Source organism: Rhinopithecus bieti, unplaced genomic scaffold, assembly GCF_001698545.2.
Source record: "Rhinopithecus bieti isolate Rb0 unplaced genomic scaffold, ASM169854v2 scaffold_1583, whole genome shotgun sequence".
Lineage (NCBI taxonomy): Eukaryota > Metazoa > Chordata > Mammalia > Primates > Cercopithecidae > Rhinopithecus > Rhinopithecus bieti.
Window position 1 is genome coordinate 1,759,802 of NW_016803645.1, and position 10,923 is coordinate 1,770,724.

Sequence of the window (10,923 nt, forward strand, 5' to 3'; positions counted from 1 at the left end):
TCTCGGCTCACTGCAAGCTCCGCCTCCAGGGTTCACGCCATTCACCTGACTCAGCCTCCCAGGTACCTGGGACTACAGGCGCCCGCCCCCTCGCCCGGCTAGTTTTTTGTATTTTTAGTAGAGACGGGGTTTCACCATGTTAGCCAGGATGGTCTCGATCTCCTGACCTCGTGATCCGCCCGTCTCGGCCTCCCAAAGTGCTGGGATTACAGGCTTGAGCCACCGCGCCCAGCAAAAAAACATTACTTCTTTAAAAAAAAAAAAAACTAAGAGCCAAGATCTCACTATGTTGCCCAGGCTGGCCTCAAATTCCTGGGTTCAAGCGATCATCCTGCCTCAGCCTACCCAGTAGCTAGGACTAACAATGTGTGCCACTGTGTCCAGAGTTAGACTCTTGACTGATAGAATTCTGGATTAAAATTCTAGCTATATTTACTCCTACTACTACAAATTACTTAATTTCTCTCAGACCCGTCTGACATCTGAAAATAGAAAACACTGTTTGCACCTATGCCTCATTAACTCCATTAAGAAAGTGCTCTGCTCAACAAGCTATGAAAAGTGCATCAATTACTAATTGTCACAGAAAAAAATACATGTTTGCATAGTTTCAAATGATCATGACCATAAAAATCAGATAATGTACAATAAAGTATAAGACAATAACATTATTCCATAGTAAGCCTACCAAATACTCTAAAAAATCATGTCTTTGAAAGATTCTCTGGCTTCAATGTGCTTATAGCTACTGTCATTCTCTCTCATTTTCTGTCATGTAAGTACATGGATTTTAACTATAGATGTAAGATACTAGCAAGTCTGAAAACTAAGCTTTAGCCACTAGAAAACTGCAAAATCAACTAATCATCTGAATTTTCTCCTGCTAGTAATTACTAGTAAATGGAAATTTGTTAAATCTAACACACTGCTGTTATTTAAAAGATAATTTAAATAGTTGGTGCTTTTGGTTATGGTTAATATTTTAATTCAGGGCAGGAAAACATACCACTGAATATTCATAGGTTAGTACCTACTTAATTAGAAATAAGTACTCATTTGTTCTCAATTTTAAGAGGCCTACTAATTCAGGGAATCTTAGCCCCGGGCACAAGAACTTCTTGGGGAAAAATCTATGGCTGAGCTTGAAAAGATCCTTTTGCCAAAAAGTTCCTATAAAATTGTGTGCATACGTGTATTTCTCTAGAGAGGATCCAACCTTTTCCTAAGATTTTCAGAAGTATTCATGAGTTAACATAGGTTCAAAACCTACTTTACGACAGCAAAGTTTAAATGTTTATGGCCATTTCCCACAGTTCAAATCCCTGATACAAAGAGTCACAATTGTTTTCCTTAATGGCCTATCTTCAAATCTACAATATTAATAGAATCAGTAAGAAAAAATATATCAATATATAGAAACCTTTTACCACTCAAATTTCAAGGTTCTGTCAAGTCAGTGTGGCAAAAGACACTGTTAAACACATTCTCCATAATGTGGATATATGCAAAATATTATCTAAGAAAGGTGAGAAAAAATGACTGCTTCAAAAAATTTATGGAAGAATGCTTAAGGAAGAACATTTATCAAAATGTTAAATGTTCAGGAGGCTGAGGCAAGAGGATCACTTGAGTCCAGGAGGTCGAGGCCACAGTGAGCTATGATTGTGGCACTGCAGTCCAGCCTGGGTGACAGAATAAGACACTGTCTCTTAAAAAGCGTAATAATAAACAAATGTTTATCTCTAGGTAGGAAAGTCTACAGGTGACAGATTTTCTTTTTTGTGTGTTTCCACAATTAACACGTGTTAACTCTGTAAAGTGAAAGAGAACATACAATCCATAAAAATTATCCCCCATCAAACTATTAATATAGTTTTTTTCTTTTGAAAATAGAAGAGTCAAATTTATTACTTACCTTAATAGCTTTGATGGCTGCCTTAGTAATTTGGGTCATTTTTGCTTTCGAAATGGGTGGTTTATAGTCATTCAGGGAATACAACTGATGAAAAAAGAACAAATTTACATACAGCAAAACTCTCCAAGCAATTACATGAAACTACCGAACATGTTCATTTTTATATTCTCAATGAAACCAACTTACTGTTTTTCTTTTACAAATCAAGCTCAACATCATTACCCATCAGGCAAATGTAAATCAAAACTATAACAAGCTACCACTTCACACTTACTTGCTTATAATCAAAAAGACAGTAACAAATGTAAGCAAGGATGTGGAGAAACTGGAACCCTCATACAATACTGGTGGGGATATAAAATGTTGCAGCAGCTTTGGAAAACAGCTTGATAGTTCCTCAAAAGATTAAACACAAGTCAACATATGACCCAGCCAATTCCACTTCTAGGTATGTACCCAAGAGAACTGAGAACATGTATTCACAAAGAACTTGTACATGATACTTTTTACCGTCTGAGGGTTGAAAAAGAAAGAAAGAAAAAAAACCTGTACACATGCGGTCATTGTAGCCTTATTCATATAAAATTCATTTAAAATTCATAAAAAAGCAGACACCCAAGTATCTGTCAGTTAATGAGTAAACAAATGTATCTATTCAAAGAAATATGAGCCATAAAAAGAAAAAAAAAGTACTGATACACGTTACAACCTGAATGAACCTTGAAAACATTATGCTAAAGAAGCCAGGTGAAAAAGGCAACATAGTATATAATCCCTTTTATACGTACTATCCAGAAAGGGCAAATCTATTGGTGGTTGTCTAGGGCTGAAAGAGTTGGAGATAAATGAGGAATCACTGCTGATGAGTGTTTCTTGTTGGGATGATGAAAATGGTTTAAAATGGAATGTGACGATGGTTGCACAGAATCACTGAATTGTATACTTTAAGTTGACTGATTTTATGGTATGCACCTCAATGAAACTTTTTAAAAATCAAGGGCTCCAGCCGGGCAAGGTGGCTCATACCTGTAATTCCAGCACTTTGGGAGGCCTAGGCAGGTAGATCACCTGAGATCAGGAGTTCAAGACCAGCCTGGACAACATGGTCAAACTCTGTCGCTACTAAAAATACAAAACTTAGCTTGACGTGGTGGCAGGCACCTGTAATTTCAGATACTCAGGAGGCTGAGGCAGGAGAATTGTTTGAATCCAAGAGGCGGGGGCTGAGTGAGCAAAGATTGCACCACTGCACTTCAGCCTGGAAGCCTCCAGAGAGACTCCCAAAAAGAACAAACAAAAAAAGGGCTCTAATGTTTAACAATAATCCCACCCCATCTCCCAACTGATTGATTGATTGATTGATTGATTGAGACAGGGTCTCACTGTGCCACCCAGGCTGGAGTTTAAGGGCATCATGATCACTGCTCACTGTAGCCTCTACCTCCTGGGTTCAAACTATACTCCCACCTCAGCCTCCCAAGTAGCTGGGACTATAGGAGCATGCCACCACACGGGCTAATTTTTCTATGTTTTGTAGAGGTGGGGTTTCACCACGTCGCCTGGGCTGGTCTTGAACTCCTGGGCTCAAGCAATCTGCCTACTTCGGTCTCTCAAAGTAGTGAAGTTACAAGCATGAGCCACAGTGCCTGGGCTACCTCTAAATCTTTGTTTTGAAATTTCTCACATAAGCAAAGGGAAAGAATCCTACTTCAGTGTGAAGAAATCAGGCAACAGACAACTAAGCTTAAATGAATACTAATTAAAACTTCTATTGTATGCATAGATGCTGATTTTTAAGTATAATACTGTAAGACATTAATTAGACGTTTGGAAACTAAACTTTGGCCATGTTGGCTAGGTTGGTCTCAAACTCCTGGGCTCAAGTGATCCGCCTGCCTTGGTTTCCCAAAGTGCTGGGATTACAGGCGTGAGCCACTGCGCCTGGCTTACTTATATGTGAATTTTCCAATAAACATTAGAAAATTTTGAGAGATTTTGACAATTTAAAATACATGCAGAGGAACTGTGTAGCCTAGCAATATTGAAAAAACAAAAAAGGCATGTCACGAATGCATAAAATATATGCAGATACTAGTTTATTTTAGTTTAACATTTACTACCATAACATACATAGCGTCATTCACAGGAGAAACATAAACAATGTTAAAGATGTAATATTAATCATAACCGCAAAAACCTCTAGTATAATAATTTCATAGCCACTTTCTGTTGCTATTGCAGTGAGCTCAAGTGTGAGTATCCACTTAAAATGCCATGTGATGTTAACCATTTCTGCATGAGCAGTTCATCTCTCTAATAAATTGCTATCATAGTAAAAAAATGGTATCTTGCAGTTCTCGAAGATTTTTCATTGTGTTTCGTGCAATAACATAAACCTTGAATACCACCACAGACCCATGGGAAGTGGCACTAGTGATGCTGAAGGCGTTCTCAAGAAGCAAATTATGACATTAAAAGAAAAGCGCTGACTTGCTTGATATGTACAGTAGGTTGAGGTCTTCCGCTGCAGTTGCCCACCTTTTCAAGATAAATAAATGTGGCATATGAGGACTATTGTCAAAAAAGAAAAGGAAATTCGTGAAGCTGTCAATGCAGCTATCCCAAAAGGCCAAAACCTCGAACTTTTTGTGAAATACCTTTTTATCTTGTATTGAAAATGCAGCCTCTGTGTGGGTACACAATTGTTATAAGAAAGGCATACCTACAGACTCTAGTATGATTAGAGAAAAAGCTAAGTCATTATATGATACCTTAAACCAAAAGGGAGGTGACAGATCTAAAGTTGGAGAATTTAATGCCAGCAAAGCATCATCTGATCATTTTAGAAAGAGGTATGACTTTAAAAATGTCAAGATACCAGAAGGTCAGGCATGGTGGCTCATGCCTATAATTCCAGCACTTTGGGAGGCCAAGGCAGGCAGCTCACTTAATTCCAGGAGTTCAGGACCAGCCTGGGTAACATGGCAAGACCCCGTTTCTCTAAAACATACAAAAAAAAAAACTAGACAGGTGTGGTGGCCTGCGCCTGTAGTCCCAACTACCAGCTGAAGTGTGAGGATCATTTGAGCCCAGGAGGCAGAGGTTGCAGTGAGCTATATCTGTGCCACCGCACTCCAGCCTGGGTGACACAGTGAAACTCCCACCTCAAGAAAAAAAAAAGAAAAAGATAACAGAAGAAGCAGCTTCTGCCAAACAAGAGGCAACACATGATTTCCCAGATATCAATAAGAATTTAAGAATATCATTGAGGAGAATGAGTATCTTCCTGAACAGGTTTTTGCAGATGAAAGTAACTTATTCTGGGGAAAAAAAAAAATACCACAAAGAACAATTATTGGTAAGGAAGAAAGGCAAACACCAGGATTTAAAGCAGGAAAGTATAGGCTAACTCTACTGTTTTGTGCAAATGCAGTCAGGCTTATAATCAGGACTGCCCTTTCTATAAAGCTGCTAACCTGAGCCTTGATAGGAAAAGACAGAAGACACTGGCTGGCTACCAGTCTTTTGGTTATACAGAAGGAAGGCCTAGGCAAGAAGAACACTTTTTCTGGACTGGTTCCATCAATGCTTTGTCCCTGAAGTCAGGAAGTATCTTGCCAGTAAGGGACTGCCTTTTAAAATTCTTCTCATACTGTACAATGCCCCTGGCCACCCAGAACTCCATGAAGGCGTCAAAGTAGTCTACATGTCCCCAAACGAGACATCTCTAATTCAGCCTCTAGATGAGGGGGTCATAAGGACCTTTACAGTACACTGTAGTCTACAAAAAGGATCATCAATGCTGTGGAAGAGAACCCCAATAGAACATCATAGAAGTCTGGAAGTATTATACCACTGAAGATGCCACCACCACCACAAAAAAAGCTGTGAAAGCCGTGAAGCACAAAACAATAAATTCCTGCTGGGCAAAACTGTGTCCAGATATTGCACATGACTTCATAGGATTTATAACAGAACCAATGAAGGAATCATAAAATTGTGGATATAGCAAAAAAAAAGGGGGGGGGGCCGGGTGCGGTGGCTCAAGCCTGTAACCCCAGCACTTTGGGAGGCCGAGACGGGCGGATCACAAGGTCAGGACATCGAGACCATCCTGGCTAACGTGGTGAAACCCCGTCTCTACTAAAATACAAAAGCTAGCCGGGTGAGGTGGCAGGCGCCTGTAGTCCCAGCTACTCCGGAGGCTGAGGCAGGAGAATGGTGTTAACCCGGGAGGCGGAGCTTGCAGTGAGCTGAGATCCGGCCACTGCACTCCAGCCTGGGTGACAGAGCCAGACTCCGTCTCAAAAAAAAAAAGGGGAGGGAGGGGGCGCTGGAGGGAGGTGAAGGGTTTCAGGATACGAATCTTGGAGAAATTCAAGAGCTAATGGACACCACATCAGATGAATTAACAGAAGACAACTTGATGAAGAAGAGTGCTTCCAAACCAGTGCCAGACGGTCAGGAAGAAGCAGAAGAAGCAGTGCCAGAAAACAAATCTACTTTAGACAATCTGGCAGAAGGGTTACAATTATTCAAGACTGCTTTTGATTTATTTTTAGAACACAAACCCTCCTATGGCACAGGCACTAAAATTAAAGCCAACAGTGGAAGAAGAATTGGTGCCATGGTATAGAAACATTTTTAGAGAAATGAAAAAGCAAAAAAGTTGACAGAAATTATGATTTCTGTAAAGTTACACTGAGTGTGCCTGCCTCTCCTGCCTACCCTTCCATCTCCTCCACATCTTCTGCCTCTGCCACCCCTGAGACAGCAAGACCAATCACTCCTCTTTCCCTTCCTCAGCCTACTCAACATGAAGACAACAAGCGTAAAGATTTTTATGATGATCTACTTCTACTTAATGAATAGTAAATATATTTCCTCTTCCTGGTAATTTTCTTAGTAACGTTTTCTTTCCTCTTACTTTAAGAATACAGTATATAACATATATAATATATAAAATATGTGTTAATCAACTCTTTATGTTATTGGTGAGGTTTCTGGTCAACAGTATGCTATTATTAGTTGGGGAAGAGTCAAAAGTTATATGATTTTCAGCTACACAGGGGGTTGGTGCCCCTAAACCTCCCATTGTTCAAGGGTCAACTGTACATACGCTTCCAACTAATTATTTATCCAGAGTCTCTAAAATCTACTTTGTTAAATCTGATCATCAGAAAACATCGTTTCATCTAATTCTTCACTGAATGCCTTTACTAAAATTTAATATTAAGTTCTCAACTTTAAAGAAAAATTTCCAATAGAACAGTGTCTTTTACTGATCCTATTAAAGAAACAATTAACCTACTTAAATTCAGAAATTAGAGAGTGACTCCGTTAGCTTGGTGCTTACTTTTTATCAAAGATGTGTGACTTAACAAATTTCCCTCTTCTTTCCTTGGCTTCTAGGGATCTTGTCGATATGTTTATTCTACCAGTCTGAACACACATTTCAAATGTCTACTGATATCTATTACTCTGCTGTATTTAACTAGTTCCGTTGGATACAAAAATAAACTGTTTTCTATTGTGTTTAATTTTGTTAACTAAGCTGTTTCATGGTTCTTTATAAATCGGTTGGAGTATAAGTTTACTCAACATTTAGTGAACTAATGTGAATCCAGCAACATGACTTCAGAAGCACTCTGCCACCACGTAGTTTCCAAGTAAATTTGTCCAAAATTTAGGTGTTCTATACAGTTCACTACTGCTCAATCCCAAGCATCAAACTTAATCCTCAAAAAGACCTCCATCTGACAGCGCTGGTGGTATAGTGGTAAGTACAGCTGCCTTCCAAGGACCTCCATCAAAGACCATTTGTTGAGAATTTTATGAATGACACTATAACTAACAATCAGTACTTTAGAAAAAGAATATGATGATGATGCTGGCCCATTAGAAGCTTTTCATAAATGTCCTTAAATAATGTACATAAAGAGACTATATTTAATTTAACTTCTTTACATCTACAAGACATGACAATGCCTGGTACACAGCAAGCATTCAATAATAAACCTTCATTATCCAATTGATAATTTATTAATATTGCTATAACACACTATTAGGAACTACAAAGCTTCATTCCAATTCTCATTCTAATCAGATAATGTTAACCTGCCTCCAAGAATTGGGAATGTTATTTTCTTCATATTCTCAAAATCTGATCCAGGATAGAAAATCATGGTTTTACACTGAAAATGCTGAAAAGAATGAAAGCTGATTCTGGGACCTTTCTTTTCCTTTGCCTGCTGATTCCATCTCTATGCTTGGGTGAGAAGACCATGGCTACATGCTCTGTAGGCTTGGGCTCTCCAGCTACCCAGTGTTCTCTACAGGTTTCCATCTTACCAGTCTACTTCTTAGGATCTGGCTCCCTGCTGCCATGTTTTTCAAAGTCTTAAGTGGCTGCTGATCCCCGTTAGTTTGTTCCATCAAATTCTACCTTTTCTAGGGCTATTGGTGCCTGTTGTGCTATTACTCTCTCTGAACTCTGCTTCCTAAACGAAAAGTTTATTCCCCACCTATGCCATGTTCTAATATTATCTAATGTCAAATGACCAAACCCTTTACTTGTGCAAACTCTCTATGCTCATCTGACCTCAGGGATTGAAATAACTTACCAGTCTTCACCTGTCCGTTCCTTTGGCCACTCAAGACTTATCATTTCAATGAAAATATACTAAACAACAGAGCGAGACTCTGTCTCAAAAAAAAGGAAAAGAAAATACACTAAAGAAGAGCCTTGGTTTTCAGTCTAATTCATTATTTATGTTTCAACTCCCAACATGTACATTAAAGAACGTTCCTTAAACTTGTAAAATTTTAAGTTTCTATACTACCACTTGTAGGCACCACAGCAAATGCGTATTTTTAATCTGAAGACTTATATAAGTCAAACCAATTTCTAATTCCTCAAGGTTTGAGGAATCTTTTACCTAAACTGAGATGGCTACTCCATCACAAAACTTATCTCTAATCAAGATCTTAAAAGCACTCATCAATTAGGTACAGCATCAGCAAACTTTTTCTGCAAAGGGCCAGATAGTAACCACTTTAGCCTTTGCAGGTCATACTGTCTCTATCACAACTCCTCAGCTCTGCCCTTTGTAACAGGAAAACAGCCATAAACAATTTATATATGAATCAGCACAGTGTGTTCCAATAGAACTTACAAAACCAGGCTAACTCCTGGATTCGGGGAGCATTCTCCATCCTACAGATGTGGGTTTTGTTTTTTGGGTTTTTTTTTTTTTTTTTGCTTTTCTGATAAACACTGCAATCTCACACCCCTGGAGAATGTATCTATGTCCTCCCCTCCTCTATGCATTAAATGAAACTCATGACCCAAAATCCAACATTTAACAAAATGCTGTACCTTCATGCTTGTTATTTTAAGTAAATGTCTTCACTTCAAAAATGTTTGTGCCTTTCCCAATTTTAGCAATATTAAATGAATTCTACTATGACCTTAAAGGGCTCAACAAACAGCTTATTATCCATTATATCCCAGAGAACCATCAACAATTTGCTCATGCACAAAGTTGCTGGTTCTATGGTCAAAGGAATTAACCTTAAGAGTGAACCTAAAATAACTAAATGTAAGCAATCCAGTCCATCTTTCTTAACAATCGTCCTTTAAGCCCTTGACAGTACTGATTAGAATCCCCCAAATCTCCAAAGAAATCAGAAACTTCATAGAAGTTTCTGCAGCCAAGACAATCTTGATACTTTGAATTCAAGACAGCATGTGAACCAGATATTTCCCTTTTCTTCCTCTTACTGGGAGGATAATAAAGAACTCAAGAAAGAAAAGGTATAAAATTCACAATGAAAAGCAGAATGAGGAGGGGAGAACAATCAGCAGAGATGTCACAAACTTCCAGAAAATGGAAATGTGATAAAAAGATTGGTAAATGATGACATAAGAAGGAAACCATAAGCTATAATACACATAAGGAAATATAACCAAGGAGGAAAATACTTTGTCATGGAGAATTCCAAAGTCTCACCACTCCAAATCAAGGTATTAGAGGACAGGAATGACACAAGCGAACTAGTGCATCATCTGCTGCTGCACAAAATCAATAAATAATGTCTAAAACTGACCACCCCAGAAACAGCATTATAAAATTATTATTTTGTGATACGAAGGTAACCACCAGAACTAAAATGTTAAGAATTAAAACTACACTACAGATACTTGAACTGTCAAATAAAATCCCTTATTTTATAATCAGAAATAATATGGCTATATTTATAAGTGACAGTAATGTAACTTCCAAAGCCTCAAGGTGAAATATTTGTATTATAAATAAAAATGTAGCTCACAAAAAATCTTAAAAGGAAATAACTACGAAATGATAATTGGTTTTGTTAGAATAACTTTGGTAGGCAGAATTCTAAGATGGCCCCCAAGACTTCTACCCTGTACACACCCTATATAATCCCCTCTATATAATGACCATCCTTCAGTGTGGGTGGGACCTATGAACACGATCGGACAGTCACTCCTATGGTAACTATTGTAGTAGACCAGAGATGGGACCAATGGCTACTAGGACATGAGGGTAGCCCCTAGAAACTGAGAGTAACCCCTAGCCCACAACCAGTAAAACAAAAAAGAGACCTCAGTCCTACAACCATAAGGACCTGAATTTAGCCAAAAGCCTGAATGAATTTGGAAGAAGGCCCGAAGTTTCAAATGGGAGCCCAGCTCTGGATAACACCTCCATCACCCAAGTGAGACCATTAGCAAAAGACCCGGCTAACCAATGCCTAGATCCTAACCTGTGGAAATTATGAAACAAATATATGCTGTTTCTAGCCACAAGCTAAGTTTGTGACAATTTGTTACACAGCAATAGAAAACCAACACAGTAGAAAAAATATGTGAATGCTTTTTTAAAATTTTCTAATGTGTATATACTTGAAAGTTTTCATATTTTGTGAAACTTTTATTAATAATTCATAGTAGAAATTATATTTAAAACAATATTTCTTGGGTT

The 10,923-nt window shown here is 38.3% G+C and overlaps 1 protein-coding gene across 7 annotated transcripts in view; it reads right to left on the reverse strand.

The window, feature by feature from the left end:
- SCAF8 (SR-related CTD associated factor 8) overlaps nucleotides 1-10,923 on the reverse strand; it is a 234,198-nt gene that overhangs the window by 194,236 nt on the left and 29,039 nt on the right. For 6 of the 7 annotated variants that reach the window (XR_001889169.1, XR_001889170.1, XM_017891985.1 and 3 more), the window contains one exon: nucleotides 1,916-1,999. The exons of the other annotated variant lie outside the window; for it this stretch is intronic. Coding sequence is in view for 4 of the 6 variants with exons in the window: in XM_017891985.1 (XP_017747474.1) it covers nucleotides 1,916-1,999 (84 nt within the window). In the remaining 2 variants the exon portion in view is untranslated. The remainder of the gene's footprint in view (nucleotides 1-1,915; nucleotides 2,000-10,923) is intronic. 7 annotated transcript variants of the gene reach the window in all.